General features: G+C 37.5%; 1 protein-coding gene across 8 annotated transcripts in view; it reads right to left on the bottom strand.

The window, feature by feature from the left end:
• The window catches only part of R3HCC1L (R3H domain and coiled-coil containing 1 like), a 92,750-nt gene that overhangs the window by 17,393 nt on the left and 55,420 nt on the right, over window positions 1–19,937 (bottom strand). For 6 of the 8 annotated variants that reach the window (XM_032312068.1, XM_032312074.1, XM_032312076.1 and 3 more), the window contains 2 exons: window positions 16,200–18,007; window positions 2,749–2,924 (listed from right to left, as the gene is read on the bottom strand). In XM_032312068.1, coding sequence (XP_032167959.1) covers window positions 2,749–2,924; window positions 16,200–17,993 — 1,970 coding nt within the window. In that variant the 5' untranslated portion in view covers window positions 17,994–18,007. Of the gene's footprint in view, window positions 1–17; window positions 453–2,748; window positions 2,925–16,199; window positions 18,008–18,854; window positions 18,886–19,937 lie in introns of those variants that run through there. The other 2 variants (XM_032312070.1, XM_032312075.1) reach the window with 2 other exon arrangements.

Genomic DNA, 19,937 nt, shown 5'->3' with positions numbered 1-19,937 from the left:
GAGATCATGACCTGAACTGAAGGCAGTCACTTAACCGAATGATTCACTCAGGTGCCCCATGTTTTCATACATAAAATTTCACTGAATACAATCATGCTCATGCTGCTTTTATGCAATGATGGCAGAGTTGCCTAAAATATTTCCTATCTGGCTCTTTAAGAAAAAGTGGGAGGTTAAACCCTGATGCAGAATCTAACAAATTCAAGATCTATATGAACTGAATTTTAAATGTACATTTGTAGTATGAGACAAAAGACCTAGTTCATTTTTAGTATCAGGCTGAGAATGGTAAAGTATAGTCCTTCTTCGTATTGACTTCTTCCAGATCCTGAAGACCTTTTCTTTAATAACTTTCTTTCTGAAGCTTGCTTTTTATTGTTTCTTTATTCCTGAAGCTTGTTTTCTTCTTATAAGCTAAAGATACAAAGGTATACTTGATTCTTTATCTTGTCCTATATATGTATGAATTATATACATAACAAGAGTTAGTGGAATTGTTTTCAAATGGTTTATATCAGTTTTAATTTATATTTTCATTACATAATTTACTAAAATTAAAACAATGAAAAATGAGTGTGAAAAAGAAAAGATGCTGTTTCTATAAAAACTTAACTGAATGCTGTGGAACAGCAGAGAATGGTGAAGTCACTAAAAAATCCAAAAATGACTATCAATTATGTTTGGGCAAAACAGCTATAAAGGACAGAAAACATTTTAATCTATAAAGAGTAAGCACTCAGATGCCTCTAAAGGTACTTTAAAGTTCTCATTCCACTTTAGTTGATATGTTATGAGGAAAACATACAAGAACTCTTCTATCAATAGGCCAGTAACTTGAAAGAAAAAAAAAGGCCTTGGCACCACATCAAAGACTGGCAAGTGACTAGACATTTATATGTGTTGTTAAAATAAACTAGTTGAGACACAGAACAATCATTTTTTATCATTCTCCACTTGACTATTTCTATCTCAGTAGTCAAAATAACCTCAAATCAGTAATTTAATTTACAGTGCTGCTGAACTCTTCGGTCCCTTGGTGCCTGGCAGAAGAAAACACATATCCTCTCAGGAGAAATCCTCTTCTTCTACTGTAGAATTCAATTCCCATAAATAAAATTCCAAGGAAAACAGTTGGCTCACAATAAAAAATATTACTAAACCTGAGAATTTGCAGAAGCAGAACTAAAAAGACTTCAGGTAAAGGCATTACCAAACACAGACCATAGAAGGTCTATGTTTAATACATTTAAGAAATATTTTAAATCTTGAAAATATTTTAGAAAAAAACCAAGAAACTAAAAAATGACCACACAGATTTTAAAGAGAAATAGAGAACTTAGAAAAATGAAAAACAAAAAATGAAATTTAAATATTCAATGGACAGATTTAACAGCAAATTAAACACAGCTGAAGAAAGAAATCAGTGAACTGGAAATTAGAGCTAAGGAAACGATTCAGAATGTAACAGAGACAAACAGAAAATATAAAAGAGAGGTAACATTAGGATTAAGTGAGAAGGTCTAATATATATTTTCTTGACATCTTAGAGAACATAAAAGAGAAAGACTGACACAAAGGAACTACCTGAAGAGTGTTCTCCAAAACCGATGAAAAATACTTAGTGATTTAAGAAGCTCAAATACTCTCAAGAAGAATAAATTTTTAAAAACACAAAGCCACATCACACTAAAATGCACAATACAAGACAAAGAGAAACCCCTAAGAGCATCCAAAGAGAAAAGAGAGATTACATTCAGAAGCAACGGTTGTGAACTTTCAGCTGGCTTCTTATTTTCCACAGAGAAAGCCAGGAGACGGTAGACTAAATCTGCACATTTCTGAGAGAAAAATGACTGCCAACCTAGAATTCTATACCTAGCAAACATGTCTTTCAAAAACACAGTTGAAATAATGCCATTAAAAAAACAAAACCCAATTAAGTCTGTTGATGGCTGTTACTAAATTAAATAGTAAAAGAGTATGTTCCATGCAAAAAGAAAATGATTTCAGATGGAAGATATGAGCTGCAAGAGGTATAAATGAAGAACACAGAAACCGGATAAATCTGAATGCTGACTCTATAAAAGAGTAGCAGCAAATAATGGAGTTTAAAAAGAAAAGAATTTTTAAAAAAGTAGTCTCCATAGCATATAGTTGGGAATGGTGGAAAGGGAGGGAATGGAATTGGGAAATGGAGTTAAAAAGCCCTTATAGTGTTTGGAAAGAGTGTAAAAACATTAACTTTAGCCATTGGTAAGTTAAGCATGCATTTTGTAATTTCTAAAGTAACCACCAAAGAATAGAAACAGAGTATCATTTCCAAACAAAATAGAATGAGAAAAAAATACCTCATCAATCCAAAAGAAGGCAAGAAAGAAGAGAAATAGATGAAACAAGTAAACACAAAAAAAGATGGCAGGCATACATCCAAATACATCAATAATTATAATTATTATAATTATAAATGGATTAAACACACCATGAAGACATCCAGAAGTCATAATCGAATTCATTCTTCTTAAATGCCCAAAATGGGGTCTAGAAAGACTATTTGCTATTTTTAAAGAACTTAGAAGAAGACAGACTTGATACAGAAGATTTCTAATGGACTTGGAAAAGACAATAAACAAAACTGATGCTAAAGTAAACAATAGGGAATATGCAAACAAGAGATGGTTTTTCAGAAGACTTATTAAGAAAACTTCATCTCACCTTCCCAAACATGCCCAACTACTTGCAAATACTTACTGATAACTGCAGAAAACCCGCAGGAGGTCTTCAGTACGAAATTCTTGGGGGAAGTCATAAATTTCAATGACATGTGGAAATTCACAGTCACTGAGGTCAATATCAGAAACTTCATGGTTGTAATAATCAAATCTAGGTTCCTGGATGCTTTTTCTGTTCTTCATATTCCCTGATAACTAGAGAAGAAGAAGCATATAATTGACAGTTACATCAAGTCAGAACACTATAAAATATCCTACCATATATAAATGATCCTTCTTTGTCTCCATATTCCAATTCCTTAATCTTTAACAGTGTCTCTGTATTAATGCTATTCATAAATACAAATACACAAATACAATAATGACCAGGAGTCTATCATCCAGTTTATATTAACATGAAGAATACTTTAAAAAGGTATTGAAATTCCAACAAAGATAGGCAATGCATGAAACTTCACTTGCATCTATCAACCAGAGTGTGAGAAAATGTAGACTGATTAATGTGGTGAGTTACAAATGTACATCTTCGAAAATGAATTTCAGAAAATAGCTGAAGAGATGAATTAATAACATTTGTTTTATTTGGCCTTATTGATCAGGCTCATCTCATAGTTTCTTTTCTGGGAGTAAACAAAAACAAACAAGAAATTTTTAAAATGAAAACACTTTGTTAGCCTACCTTTTCTTACATGTAGCTTACAAAGGAATTTGTTAAGACAAATGTGAGTGGCAGAAGTAATTATATTTAAGGTCTCTAACATGACAGCTACCTACAGGAATTCCCACATCACAGATTAGTTTAAAAAAAAATTAGTTAAGGGACTCCTGGGTGGCTCAGTTGGTTAAGCAGCTGCCTTCGGCTCAGGTCATGCTGGGATCGAGTCCCACATCGGGCTCCTTGCTCGTCAGGGAGCCTGCTTCTCCCTCTGCCTCTGCCTGCCATTCTGTCTGCCTGTGCTCGCTCTCTCTCTCTCTGATAAATAAATAAAATCTTTAAAAAAAAAAAAAATAAAATAAAAAAAAATTAGTTAAAAAAAAAAGAAAAATACTCAAAATTCTACTATTCTAAAGAAAACTGAAGGCTATTAACTATTTCACACTTCTGGAAGCAGAAGGAAGGGGAAAAATGGAATATGGCATCAAAGCCAAGACAGACCTTGGTCATTCACCTGCTATAAAACCTAGGGGCTAGTACTAATCACCCAAAGCCTTCAGACCTGAAAGTATCTTCTCCCTGTTAATAAGAAGTCCAACTAGCAGTGGTGGGCGGAGGGGGAGAGTCCAACTAGGTCTCTTCCAGCTTTTCCCTCGTTTATACTATGCCTTACTGCCTATCAAATGAGGAAATGAGAATTTGCAATGCCAAGGATACATCTCCTTTCCTTGCAGAAGTAAAAAATGGATTCAAGAATTTATTTGGGAGGAAGAGGAGAGGGAAAGTGATATAGGTAGAATCAACAAAAATGTTTATTCATTGCTGTACCTCTAGTTCCTTTTCTCCATTAAGCTTTAGTTTACATTTAAAAAAACAGGAATAATAATAGCACCTATACCTCACAGATAGGTGTGTAGATTAAATGATATGTACGTGCTCAGCACACTAAGTATAACACTTATATAATACTAAGTATTCAATGAATTCAACCCACTTAATTAAATTTTAACTGAGTGCTGAATGTATTACAGGCCAAGTGCCATATTTCCACTCTGCTTAGGATGCAGAAAGCAGGAAGAGAATTATTCCTTCCACCATAACAATGAGAAAAAATTAGGTGATCCATAAAATAGTAGCTTTTCTTGAACTCACCAGACCACTGAGCATGCGAGACGATCAAAAAAACTGAAATCCCAAGAGTGGCAAAATCCCCCCAAACAGAAATAGAACACAGAAACTGTTTTGCCACTGACAGATCATGGTCAAAGAAGTGGGCACTACAAAAGCGGGCAAGAAGAAATCAGCTAAACTTAACAAATCCTTAAAAGCCTAAAGGGGGCTGGTCTATCAGTTTAAGAGAACTGTCCCAGAGACAAGGAAGGTCAGTCGTCATTTCCAACTCCATCCTTATGTCAGTGTCACACTACCTTGATTACTGTAGTTTTTTAATAGATTTTAAAATTGGAAAGTTTTATCTTCCTATTTTGTCCTGCTTTTTCAAAATCATTTTGGCTATTCTAGTCTCTTAGATTTCCATATAAATCTGAGGATCAGTTTGCCAGTTTCTGCCCCAAAAGGGGGGGGGGGTAGCTAGGATTTGCTGAATATGCACATCAATTTGAGAAGTATCTCAACAGTAAAAAGAAAAGATGAACATGGGATAGCTTTCCGTTTACTTAGGTCTTCTTTAATCTCTTCCAACAATGTTTGGTAGTTTCTGGAGCACAAGTTTCATATTCCTTTTGTTAAATTTATTCCTAAATAGTTTTTAAATGCAATTGTAAATGGAACTGTTTTCCTAATTTCATTTTTGGATTTCTGGCATTAACTTTTTGAGGTACTTTGTAAAAAACAAAATAAATTACTGCATGTCTGTGCATTTATAAACTGGGGCTAAATAATGCATTGTGAGACATAAACAATGCATGACTACAAATGCCTTGGAATTATAAACCCTAAGAACTGATTATAAAGAGGAAGGAAAGGGGCGCCTGGGTGGCTCAGTCAGTTAAGTGTCTGCCTTCGGCTCAGGTCACGATCTCAGGATGGGATCAGGCTCCAAGCCCAGTTATCAGGCTCCTTGCTCAGCAGGAAGACTACTTCTCCCCATTCCTGTCCCTCTGCCTGTAGCTCCCCCTGCTTGTGCTCTCTCCCTCTGTCAAATAAATAAAACCTTAATAAAAAAATAAATAAATAAAATAAAAAATGGTCTGCCAAGAACATCTGTTTATGGTCCTTTGCTCTAATCTGCTCAGCAAAACTGAACTTAACATACTTACATTCCATTTCTAAGGAAACTGCTGAGTGTTTTGGCTTCTGGGACTGGTTAAACACAAAGTGTTAATAATAACAAAACACAATTCTTATTCTACATTTCATAACAATAGATATAAAGCCTGTAAATTAGATACTCCTGACTAGTTTTTCCTATCAGACACCACTATTATCAGGGATTCCTAACTTTTCCAAGGAGGAGAAAGAACTTCATTTCATTTCCCCACGGCACTGATATTGGTGAGGTCAGTTTATGTTTCTACCAGTAACACATTTTTTTTGGTTATGGTATGGTGGTAGGTAGGAGGCCATACTTTTAATGCCACTTTCTCTCCTGAGAACCCCAGCCAAACATGACAGGGAGCCTTGACAGAGTAAAGGAGAGAAGAGTTTGTGACACTGAAGAGGGAAATGTCTAAGAGAACAATACGGAATGAAGTGAAGATCAGAGCAAGACTGTGAAGGGAAGCGAGGGGGCGGGGCCGCTGTCAGCGGATTAGACAGGGCAATACAGACAGCTTTAAGGAGAGGCTCTAAGCTTTCACACACCAATTACGTAGATACACCTGCAGCAGACCTGCACAGCCCAGCACGGTAGCTGCCAGCCACATGTGGCCACTGAGAACTTGAAAACTGTGGCTAATCTAAATTGAGATGTATTTTATACATAAAATACACATCAGGTTCCAAAGACAATACAAAAAATAAAATATCTCAATAATTTCTTATATTGATTACATGTTGAAATGATATTCTGGGTATATTATTAGATGACACTTCTCTTAATGTGCCCACTAGAAAATTTTTTATCATATACATGGTTCCTATTTTTAGCCTTCATCATATTTCTATTAGACAACTGAAACATTTACTCTAAGTCACATATAATAGAGCAAGTATCTGCTATACTGTCAATGTGAAACCTTCATATTTTAAGACCTACATATGTATTTTTCTTTCTGATGACTAAGAAATGTTTGATAGAGCAATAGAGGTTTTGAATTTGATTCATTCTAATCTCTCTATTAGACCAAGGGAATAAAATAACTCAGAGCAAATAATTTTGAGTTATGAATCACAAACATTTTAGGAATTTTTTTTTTTTTTTTTTTTGCCAGTGGTCTGTCTTGTTTATTTATAAAGTGTAAGTAAAATGTGAGTATTCCTTCATAGGCATAACCAGCTTCCATATTCAGCTAAATTAAAATCATCTTCCCCAAAGTGAGGGTTTTCAAGACTCTTAAAGCCTAATAGTCTGGTCTTAAAAACAAGTCTGTAAAATAGTACCTGACTTGCTATGACTTAATTGCCTTGATCCCTCTTTATAGAGGAAAAAAAAAGGGTGGGAAGAGTAGGTCAATCAGGCATGGATCCTTGAGCTTTTTATTTTTTGTTGTTTTTTGTTTGATCCTTGGTTCTTTAAGGATCAAAAAGATCTTTTCTTCAAAAAGAAAAAAAGTTACGAAGTTATGAAGCCAGTTACTCTCTACAGACAAAAAAACAAAAATATGCTACATTACTTTGGAATAAAGTCATATTTATATCTCTGTCAGATGAGCATGTCAGATGGCTGCTATTATTATCCTGATTACAAGGATGGAGGATTGCATCACCGAGAGACTAAAGGATATCCTTAAGATTACAAATCAAATTACTGACAGAGTTTGAATCATAACTCAGGTCTCCTGACTGCTAGTCTAGTATTCCTTCCGTAACATGATGAAAAGGTCTTTCAGTGAACACAATCAGAAACAGTGCCGTATTAATGTTCAGGACAACTAATTCTGATTACGGATTTATGGATATAAACTACTGTAGGAAGAAGGAAGGGAAGGGCAAAAGGAGAAAAGGAGGAAGGGAGAAAGGGACGATCAATGGCAAAACTAAAAAGATAGTTCAAGGTTGCTGATTTCTTTCTAGTTGTATATTCTAGATAGCATAAGGAGCATAAATTAAACTATCCAAAATACTGCCGTGACCATGTCATTCCTTTGATCAAAAATTTTCAGTGGCTGTACTTAAAGCTCTCATAATTTGGCCCCAACCAGAATAACAGCCTCTCAAAGACATCCATGTCCTAACTTCTCTTAACCTGTGGTTATGGTACATACAGCAAAGGAGAACTGAGGCAGCAGATGGAATTAAGATTGCTAATCAGCTGACTTTAAATCGGGGAGATTATCCTGCATTATCAGAGTGGACCCAATTATAACCACAAGGGTCCTTAAAAGCAGAAGAACTCAGAGGAAAACTCAGAGTCAGAGTGATGATATTAGCAAGACTCTGGGGCCCCGAGCCAAAGAATGTGGCAAACTCCAAGAAGTTGAAAAAGCAAGACAATAAGTTCTCCCCAAGAGCCTCTGGAAAGGAATACAGCCTTGCCAACACCTTAATTAATTATCCCAGTGAGACCCATTTTAGATGTCCAACCTCCAGAACTGTAAGTTAATAAATTTGTGTTGTTTTAAGACACTATTTTGTGGTAATTTATTACAGCAGCAATAGTATACTAATATACCTTCCTAGCTTTATCTCATGTCATCCCTTAAAATATGCTAAATTCCAACCAAAGATTAATATTCACTCTGCCTCAACACACCTTACTTCCTCGTCCCCATTGCTTTGATCTTATTACTTCACAAGTGCTAATGTCTGTCAGTCTGCCCATCTCAAAATATCACACCATTCTCCAAGGACATACTCAAATACCACCTCTTCTGTGATTCCTCCCCTAAACACCGCAAAGCATGGATAATCTAACTTGTCCTCTACCCTTTTTCAGTTTTACATCATCTACATTTACTTCATCCGTACTAATTTTGAAATACTCATTACACAAGACCTTATATTAGAGCTGGACCTGGCTCTTCCTTCCACCTCATCCTGATCACCTAACCACTCACCCAACACACATTTAATGTATGTTCAGCACACATTACAAAAAGAACTTGAATTTCAATATGTAATAAAGTTGTATGAAATATAATAAACCACTTTAAACTATAGGTATGTCTGTAACAAATTTACACATGGGGGCATAAGTTACAGGGAAAAGGACAACAAAGACTTGATCACAAGTTGGTGGTATAACATGATAACATGATTTACAGAATCAACCCATACAGTCAATTCTCAATTATATAGGCTAGGGTATCCAAGTTCTTTGTTTCTTTCTATTTTTCTCTCCCGCTTATATCTTATGGCTACACAACTGCTTATTAACTCACTTTCTGTTGAAGAAAATCAATTTAAAATGTCATTATTTACTATAAACCTTGATAAATGGAAAGATTTCATTGGAGAACAGGTTAAAGCTATAAACAAAAACATAAAAAAAGCTTTTTGAACTATCTGGATTTAATTCTATCTAAGGTATGCCAGTATCACAGAAAGTTGAGAGTAACAGCCAAGAATTTTTCATGTTGGTCTACAGTATTGTAAATAGACCAAAAGCTAGAATTAAAATGTTTTACCCATTTAACTTCTCCTCTTTGGCAGACAGGGAAATAACACTATTTATTTAAAAAAAAAAAAAAAAAAAGGTATTTCAAGTTTTTTTCAAATTTCTCATAACCCAAATTCAAAAACATCCAAAAGGAGTTCCCTAAAAAGATAATGCCATTAAAGTATTACAGCATAAATATTTATATGCTATGCAGCATAAGTGATAGCTTCTAGGCCTCTTCTGTACTATTCTGGACTTACATCCTTTTCAACAGAAGGATAAATTTAGACTTTTAAACTCTAACATTTTATATAGTAAGTGTAAGAGGAGAAAATGTCCCCAGTGGAATTCTCTACCCACAAATAAAATTATCTACTCTATCTAGGCTATGCCCCCACTGACCTTAACAGGAAACCACAGCTGGAAAGGCAAACTTTGGCTTCATAAAATTTGTAACAAGAATGTGTAGAATCCCCTGTAAGGTGTCATCTACAGATCTCTCTAGAATAGGTAGAAGCAATATCTCAATACCTCTGGTTATCCTCCGTGGGAGAAAGCCATGGCCACAGCTTTGGATTAAGGCATAATTAAAGAGAAGAAGCGGGGGTGGGGATAAACAAGGAAGCAGAAAAGGAAAAGGGCTAAAGGATCTAAAAGAAAAGCTACAACAGTGAGACATGTACGACAGCCCAGCAATTGGTTCAGATGATCATTTACTGACCCCAGTGTCAGAGGTTAACTTTGAAGAGCTCTAATTCTCTCCCATGGATGGTAATGTATGACACATGAATATATGGGCAAAGATCAAGTGAACATCCTGAACCGACATGGACCTGGCTCCTCTTCAGATCATACATAAGTTAACATGGCAGATTGGCGTTGGCATCCTTGACAAGATGCTAAACCGATCCACCAAACAGATTTAATTAATAGTCAAGAGAAGTGCTGAGGAGGCAGAGAGACGTCTCTACTTCCTCCTCTTCGCAGCATGACTAGAAAGATTAGATGGAGAGATGCCAATGACGATGCAGAAAGCTCAAAGACCAGACAACCCAAGAACAGAAGACTGCTAGAGGTCTGAATCTTCCCAAACTATCCCTGACAGCTTGACTCAGGTACTGTTATGATAATCAGGGACAATGGCTGCCCAAAAGTCCTAAGAAACACTGCAAAACAGATAAATGTAGCATTCACTGCCATTCCACTTCTTGATTTCTCTAGTTCCTGATTATGCTCCCTTCAACTACCTAAGATCCTACATCATATCTATGCCAGTTCTCCCAAATAAAAATTTCTTCTTTGTGTTTATTACTTTAGAGAGTATTAGCCCTTGCCTATTTGTCTCCATCAGGCAATACATAAGTGCTTCTGACCTTCAAACTGCAGACTCAGACCCACTGTTTTAAGAAATGAGTCAAGGCAGGCAATATAAGAGCATGACCCATCATCTGAAGGATCAGAAACACAGTCTCCGTGCATCAAGCCTAGGATCCAGCACGCCTGGGCATCCTCTTGGCTTTTCCTCAACAGTCTCAGTTTTGGGTCAATTCACACAAATGATCTGTACACGGCTGTTGACTAGCACTTAATTTCCTTCTGTCCTGCAGGCATTACTGCTAATTTATACCTCCTCACACCGCATCCCCAGATTCATAACACAAAACAGTCTGAATTTAAATATATTTTGACTGCTGGCTACCCACTTCAGGAGTCAAGCCTATAGCTGGGACCCTCTCTTCCTTTCTAGACCTCCCTCCCAAAGCCCAGCAACAGAGTATTGAACGTGCCATACAAGAAATTTCTGATACAAATGACTACATTAATTCAAATCAAAGTGTAGATGAGTTTAATTCTTATTAACCAAACTCTTTAACAGAAATGAACTAAAAAATTCATGAAAAGATTTAAACATTTTTAAAATGTTTAAAATCTTTGTGATAAGCTGTTAGTATGTTTTTCTCCTGACTAGGGTAGAGTGTACACTCTGGTTCTCTTTGCCAACCCTACCATTATCCCTCCCTGCTACTGTCACTGAACAGGGAATGAATTAAATGGAAGAAACATTACAAGTGATATCGCTACTCCTACCCCAGTTGCCCCAACTATATTCCACATATACATGTCATGGAGCTCACTAAAGTAAAAGCACTGCCAGGGACGGAGTACAGCACACCAGGAATCTCCCAAGCTGCAGACAAGAATGCCTCCTTGTACCGACAATAGAGGCCTAGAACTGTTTACCTCTCTTCAGTTCTGAAAAAGCATCAGAAATTAAATGCTGTTGGTGTAAACGCAGATTAAGAGGAAAAAAATTTACGTAACAAACCTAATGGAGCTCGGATGGGAGATTTTTTTCATTTTAGGAGATGTTTGGTTTAGAAATAAACTATGAGCAATGGTATCCCCTTAGTATTCCCTCTCTTTCTGTATCAACCAGAGATCCAGTCATCATCCACTAGTGGACTGAACAACAAATAGAGTACTTCATTCAACCAGATTCTTCACTGGATGTCCCAAGTAACTGCATTCAAATATACGGCATCTGGAATCCTCACTTAGGCAGCCAATGACCTATTAATTCAGACACTTTAATAAAAATATTAAATATAAGTCTGCTAAAATGAGTTGCAACTAATAATAAAAGGTACTGTGAAAATAAAAATTAAAATAGTAATAAAACAGTGAAGGAGTCATATGGGAACCCTAAACTTCTCACTCAATTTTTTTCTGTAAACCTAAAACCACTCAAAAAAAAAAAAAAAAAGAAAAGAAAATCTATCAATTTTAAGAAACAGAAAAAGAAAACAGAAATTGGGAACATAACAACAATCTAAGTAGGGCTTCAAATCTTATTTAATTCTACAGCCTCAATAATATGCAACAGTATCAACCAGTCTAGCCCTCAGGGATCTCATCCTCTGTTGACGCCACTCTCTAGATCACCCATCAGACAGACTTAGGACATCTCTCATAAAGTGGCTTTATATTAATTATCCTTCAGATTGTTATATGACTATCTAATCACATGGTTATATCCCGTTTCTCCAAATTAAAAAAACAAACAAACAAACACCTTAGATAAAGCTGAGAAAAAAGCTGGCATGTAACACAGTGCCTTTAAAATGGAAGTGATGGGGCGCCTGGGTGGCTCAGCCATTAAGCATCTGCCTTTGGCTCAGGTCATGATCCCAGAGTCCTGGGATTAAACCCCACATCGGGCTCCCTGCTCAGCAGGAAGCCTGCTTCTCCCTCTCCCACTCCCTCTGCTTCTGCTCTCTGACAAATAAATAAATAAGATCTTTTAAAAAATAAATAAATAAAATAAAATAAAACGAAAGTGATAATAACCATATATACCTAGCTATTTACAATTTACAGTTTCTCAAACTCTAAGTACTCGATCTTTCCATTTAACTACAAAGTGATGAAGTACCAACTATTAATGAAGACTCTAGGGGATGGGATATGAAGGACTTTCCTCCCTTCATTCTTCATATAATTTGCTTTTAGCGATGGAATTTTGAGGTTTTCCTTTTGCCTTTGGGCTTCCTACTTAAACTCAGAGAGCATTTTTCCCAAAGTCTGTGGGGACGGCTGGTGTTCCTTTACTCTTCTCTTTTCCATGATTGTAACATTGTTAGTAGCCTTCTGTAGCAAAAGGAGACTTCTACCTAAATCAAGACCAGAAATGACCAATTTCAAATGACCAGTGAAGGGACCAGATGCCACAGTCTGTCAACATCAGTGTTACGTTGCTGGTATCTTACTAACCCTCCTACCAATCAATAGATTTGCAGATCACTCTAGGAGGCAGAAGGAGCTATGGATGTTTTTTTGTTTTTGCTTTTGTTTTTAAAGATTTTATGTCTTTATTTATTTGACACAGAGAGATCACAAGCAGGCAGAGGCAGGCAGAGGGAGAGGGGGAAGCAGGTACCCCACTGAGCAAAGAGCCCAATGCAGAGCTTGATCCCAGGACCCCGAGACCACAACCCAAGCCGAAGGCAGAGGCTTAACCCACTGAACCACCCAGGCGCCCCAGCTATGGACATTTTATCTAGACAACAGTAATTCTTGTGTTCTCATACCAGATCTCAGAGGGTTAGGAGGAGAAGTCAGGCCAACATCCTTTCTCTTTATCAATTACCAACTTAAACTTCTGGGCATCCCAAACCATGGCTTAAGGAGAATAAGTGTGATCTTTAGAGGCTCATCAAGAATGGCAGTTCCAGGAATTCAGGAATGACCTATCTATGCTCTCTACCCACTCACGCAGTTTTAGAAGTTCAGATGTTGCAGGAAACTGCTTCACATGCCAATGGCTGCCACACCCTGCTCCACAGCATACCTCCCTGCCCATTAGAAGTATTACACACCTCCATCTGTAGCCACTGTCAACAAAGAAACAGGCCCGCTGGGAAAAGAGCCAAAAAATCATTGGCTGGAAAATTTTCAAGACCGGCAGACATTCTGGTTTAGCCTTTAATAAAGTATGTTTGGAGCAATATAAATAATAAATTAAGAGTAATAGTCACTAGAGGGCTATTAATGTTACTGGATCTGTGGCATCTTTTAATAACATTATTATTATATCTCCTAAAACTCAAAGCACAGGAGACCATAGTTTGTGGAGTTGGAGCTGCTACTTGCTTTTTTTTTTTTTTTTTCCGCTTTCTCAATCCATTTCCTTCCCTTGTGCTCTCATCACCCCTCATACCTCAACACAGACCCCACCCCCGGCAAGCACCAACCCAGTATGTGATATCCAAACACAACCCCCAAGAACTAGCTGTCTTTAGCTTAAAACATTACTCCATCTTCTAGCCATTCCCAGCTTTACGTCATGCAAGTGTCCTCTTTGGCTATATTACTATGCGCCTCGGAACACTGTGTGATTGCCTACATTCTTTTGCACCTGTTCTAAAAAGCATTAAGACCTGAAAAACAGTTGCACACATGAACCCTCCTCCCCTGTTAGAGAAGCCGTATCCCTAAGCTACCACCATAGAGAATCCAAATTCCAGCAGCAGTAAAGTTTTGACAGCCCCTGGAGTCCACCCTAAAAAATCAGAGCTCCAACTCTACCCTATCACCTACATCCACTCAATAAATACTGAGTCCCATCATGTGTAAAAGGCTCTGTGTGCCATGCCCTTCTTTCATAGGAAGCTACTCCTTCCCTGCTGTGCATAACTGTGCTCTCTACCCCTCAGGTAATCCCTTTGCCATCCCTGAGACCTTCTTCCAATGATGAGATCCTTAATAACTTCTCTATAGTCACCTACCTTCCCACATTAGTAGTATTTCTTAACCTAATTTGGGTCTAAAACCTCTGCTGAACAGTGTTCTTTCTAGTTACGGTTGGACAGCCATCTCTAGTTACCACACTCACGTTCTGATACCTATTTATGTTGGTCTATTACCTTTTGAGCAACTGTTCTCACCTTATGTGCATCAGAGTCACCTGGAAAACACATAAATATATAGACCGCTGGGCTAAAGAGTTTGCATTTCTAACAAGTTCCCAGGTGGCACTCTTGCTGCTTGTCCAGGGACCACACTTAGTGAAGCACTGCCTTTGAGAATCTGATGAAAGCTATGAAAAACTCCACATACACATAACATTTTGCATGCAATTTCAAGGGGTTTGTGGGTGCCCACTCACAAATACCTTCTGCTCTGTATTTCTTTCAAAGGATGTTGAGGACAACGACTTGCCCACAAGGAGTGCTAACCGTGAGACACGTGCGCACGCAGACACCTAAAAACGACGAGGAACTGCTTGGTACTGGAAAGTCAGTTCTGTCCAAAGGCCTGTCCCCTCTGTAGTCTCATGTGTTTCTTCACATCCGTATGATCGTTTTTTGGTACTTCTGGTTTAATTCTCAGAAACAAAAGCACTACTCACTTCATATTTAAAAGGCTCTTTGGAATCACTCAAAAGTATGTTATAGGTAAAGACGTGGTTTGGTAGAAAGAACATAAACACTGGATTGAGAGAACTAAATTGAAATTTTGATTATGCCTGGGGCGCCTGGGTGGTTCAGTGGGTTAAAGCCTCTGCCTTCGGCTCAGGTCATGATCCCAGGGTCCTGGGATTGAGCCCCACGTCGGGCTCTTTGCTCCGCAGGGAGCCTGCTTCCTCCCCCCTCTCTCTCTCTGCCTGCCTCTCTACCTACTTGTGATTTCTCTCTCTCTGTCAAATAAATAAAATCTTAAAAAAAAAATTTTTTTTGATTATGCCGTTCCTAAAAGTATGACCACTAAGCTTCAATTTCCTCATTTATAAAATTGGGGACTTCACAGGGAAATTATTTTTTCTCCTTCCAGACAAAGGTTATGTGAACCCACTATAAGGAATGAAGGGGGAAGTGGTTCTACTATTTAAAATCAATGATTGTTATTTGTAGTAAGGAATTTAAATATTGGATATAGAGTGAATGTCTAAATTAAGAAAATGAAAAGAATTAAATAATTTCTAAAATGTCTTCAAACCCAACATTTTGTATTTATGAACTCTAACCAGCATGGCATTATTCACTTATATTTTCTGTATGTACTCAACAATCATTTACACATTAATTTAACTCAGCATAAACTACATAAAAACAATCACACCTTCCCTTATTTTACCCTTCCTTTCTCTACTTCCTTCCCTCCACAGTGTCTAACAACATTGCAATGTTTCCCGGAAAAACGCAATAAATATAAATAATAATAAGTTATTCTCCTCCCTCAAATAGGCCTGTGTAAAATACAGCTTGTCAATGTAGAAGAGCCCTTCTGAAGAAGTTTCCCTCTGTATCCCCGCAACAGATAGTCAGAACCCATTAACTGCATCCCTAATCTACTCAGTAAGATCTCTCAGGACGTGGCTATTATAAGTACAGCTCAATTCGGTATATTTTACTTGGTAAGATCTACCAGGCATTCTCTTCTCAATCTACAATCCCATTTGTTTACCGCAGGAAGCCTCACTGGATGTAGTGAGTAAATATATGAGTGTGCACAAATGTCTATCAAAATTACCCCCAAAATATCAGGCTCTACGAATCTATAAATCATGTAAACACTGAGCAGCTTCTACTGAACAGACCTCTTGTAGAAGACGTGGATCCAGGCAGTCACCATCATCATTAAACAAAGACTCCCAGCTCTCCTCAGTAGCAGCATTTCCCTCCACACGAGCCATTTCCGTTGCTTTCGGTTCCATGGATGTTTCCATAGATACAGTTTCTATATCAGGAAAAGATACACCAAATTCCATATTCTCTGAGTCATCTTCCTCTTTTGTTTTGAACTCTTCAGCAGTTTTTAGTTCGTGCAATGCCTCTGTTGTATCACCAGTACAATCCAGATCATTGCCCGAGGCACTGTCTGAAAGTACTTTTGTCCCATTTAACGTACTGAGTTCAGAGTCCAAAAAAGTGTTACAATTACTACCAGCAATCTTCTTTATAGGTAAGGAGGAAGCACAATCTGACAAGCTCTCTATCAACTTTCCTGTTGACTCTGTGAAACCAGAGGAAATACTCTCAGGGTAAGTATCTGAGCAAGCAGTCAGGCTGCTGGAATTTTCCACATCATTCCCACATCTAGCTACATGAAGAGGGGCTGTATCTGCACTCATTTCTAAGTATTTTGAGAAATTACCTGTGTTACTGCAGACCTCATCAGCTGTTCTAACTGCAACTACACAAGGGCTGTCCATAGTTATTTGATCAGATGGGACATCTGTAATGTCCATCTTACATGCTTTATTAGTAATGTCACCTACACTCTTCGACTCATCTGTATCTGTTTCATGAGCAAGGAGAGCTGTATCAGAAGGTTCATACTTTATACATAAGTCATCAGCAGTGCTGTCATTCACCTCACATTCTCTAATCACTGCAGGATCAAAAATGCCATTTACGCTCTCTAATTTGCTGACTATAGTCGTTTTATGAGAGATGTTATCTAGAGTCTCAGGAATGGAATCTATACCACTCTGACCCAAGATGAAATCTGTATTGTTGGCCACCTCACTAACATTCTCAGCTTCAAAGTCTACACAAGTTTGGTCAGTGACACCATCTGGACTTCCAGGAACAGAAATAGCAGTAATGCCTCCACTACTGGGAGTAAACATTCCACATGATGTTTGCATGCTTTGTTGTGCAATTACAGAATCAGAATTCAGTTTTACAGGTACTATCATACTCTCAGATTTCAACACACAATTAAAAACTCTAGGAAACTGCGATAGTAGCTCCACGACTTTGGCATCAGTTTCAATTCTGCTTTCTAAACCTCTGCTTTCAAATGTTTCGCCACTTAATTCATGCCTACTGACATCACAGAATTCCACATTTCGGAATGGTTTGTTTAGAACCTGGGCCTCATTCACTTCTGAACAAGACCGAGATAGAAGCAACTTCCCAGGTCCCGTCACATCTGTGGCTTCAACCTCCAAACATTGCACCTCCTTTGGTTTAAAATGTCTTTGTAAAGGTATCCTGGGATTTGGGACACCCTCCTGACGTCCTTGGCATAATGTTTCTTTGGATCCTGTAGTCTGCCTCTTAACACAAATCCTATCTTTCTTTCTTTCTTGAAGGCACACGTCTTTTCTTAATTTTGTTGAAAATTTCTTTCCTTCTCTACGGTTGTGCTCCTTTTTTTCAGGATTAATGCTTAGTCTCTGAGTCTCAGATTTGTCTCTGAAGATCTCCTTTTGGAAGAAACAATCCTCTTTTTGTTCTTCTTTCACCACGGAGCTAAGTGGACCACAGCTTTTTTCCTCATCACCTGACTTGAGCAGCACTACACTTCTTCGAGCTTTAGGTACATAAAGTGCCATGTCAGGCCTTCTGACTCGAACTCTGCATCTCTCTGCTGCTTGCTGCATGGTACCACCTCAATCTGCAGGAAGAGAGAATAATTCAATTACCAAAAACTAATTACAATGTATTGAACCAAAAGATTTTTAAAGGCTAGGTAGAGGGCCTACTAATCCATCCTATAGAAACAGAAACCCTCAAGTTAAAAGAAAGCAAAACCTGCCATAAAGTAATTAATGCAACTAAGGAAAGTAAATTCCAAAATAACTCATGAGCCCATGAATTTTATTATCCATATATACTCCTTCTTCATATCCCAAAACCCTTTATCTCTATGTCCCAAGTCCTTTCTACCTTTTTAACAAGTAGCTTTATCTTGGTTAAATAAAACAATTATTCAAAAAGTGACTGCCAGCTATTAAGTACTCATAAAACACTATTACCTCCCTATTGCTAGAGACCAGAACTTACACTGAAAAGTATATGCAAAGAGGAGCCCTAAAAACTCATCAGTTCAACATAAATGTATACATATAAGTAAGAATTTTAAAAATAACTCAAATGTAGGTGAGAAAATGAGACATCGAATCCAGGACTGCTTTCTAGAAGAAGTTTACTATTTAATCAAATGACCTACTATAAATTTTTCTTCTAGAAGCAACAAAAAACAGCATCAGCAGGAAGAAAGAGAGTGGAGACCAAGCACTGGGATGAGAGGGGCACCTGGGTGGCTCAGTTGGTTAAGCGACTGCCTTGGACTCAGAGCATGATCCTGGAGTCCAGGGATTGAGTCCCACATCAGACTACCTGCTCGGCAGAGAGTCTCCTTCTCCCTCTGACCCTCCCCTTTCTCATGTTCTCTCTCTCTCTCAAATAAATAAATAAAATCTTAAAAAAAAAAAAAAAAGAAATGGGATAAGACCACTCACATTAGTAATTGCTTGACAACCTCCACCACGCCTGGTCAATGGAAATTAACAAAGGGAGAAAATTTTAACAAATGGTTAAATAAACCTAAATCTACTATAAGAAAAATACAAGAGAATGTGCCAGTCAACTTCATATTGAGTTCTTTTAATCTTCAAAATAAAACTATGAAGTATTAGTGTATCCACAACAAAGAGAATAAGGAGGTACACTCCACAGCAAAGAAATACCCTTATACACTCAGAAGTACTTATTGTTAAGAGTTCACCATACACATCAAAGGAAATAGATAACAAGAGAGAAACTATTTCCAGATCCCTAATTTCTCACCTGATCCAGAATACTTGCTCAGTGAAAATGCTGGGCTCTCACAGCACAGGCTTTTTTCTTTTCAGCCCAAGTATATACCATGACCCTGACCATCAAGTGTTCCCAGGAATTCTCCTATCCCTTTTCTCTTCTGGTATCTTCATTATTATCTAACCCACAATTCATGATGGATTTTCTATCTTTCCGATTGTGGGGAATAGAACTTTAACATTTAGACATGCCAGGATTTTGGAAAATGCCTACTTTTCAAAAACAGAAGTACTGAAGTGTATTTCATTGGCGGAGATCCCACAGACATCATGTGTCTTGATCTCAGCAAAGCATCTGACAATATACATCATGATGAACTTCTGCATATAAGACGGAAAATGTAGGCTACTTAATAGAACTAGTAGCACCCACAGCAAAAAATAATAGGTAAAAGAGAACTTAGGGTTATCTGAAGGTGACCTGTGTCCCCACAGTCCTTTGAAATTCAACATTTTAAACAATAATTTGAATATAAACAATAAACACTGCTTATCAAACCTGCAACTGACATAAAGTCAATATGATTAATAAACACCAAAAATGGTAAAATTACAATTTAATATTTCTATGATGTGGAATGCTGTGCTGAAAGCAATAGGAGTAAGTACAAAGATCCACTCTGATTTAAAAGAAACAACCCAACACTTGACTTGTGTATAATTTGCACAAAAAAAAAGATTTAAAGGCTTCACAATCTTAGATTACAGAGCTCAGAAAAAATACCA

The sequence above is a fragment of the Mustela erminea genome, chromosome 14 (assembly GCF_009829155.1).
Source record: "Mustela erminea isolate mMusErm1 chromosome 14, mMusErm1.Pri, whole genome shotgun sequence".
NCBI classification, from domain to species: Eukaryota; Metazoa; Chordata; class Mammalia; order Carnivora; family Mustelidae; genus Mustela; species Mustela erminea.
Note: the sequence above shows the minus strand (reverse complement) of the source record. Positions and strands in the feature narration are given on the sequence as shown.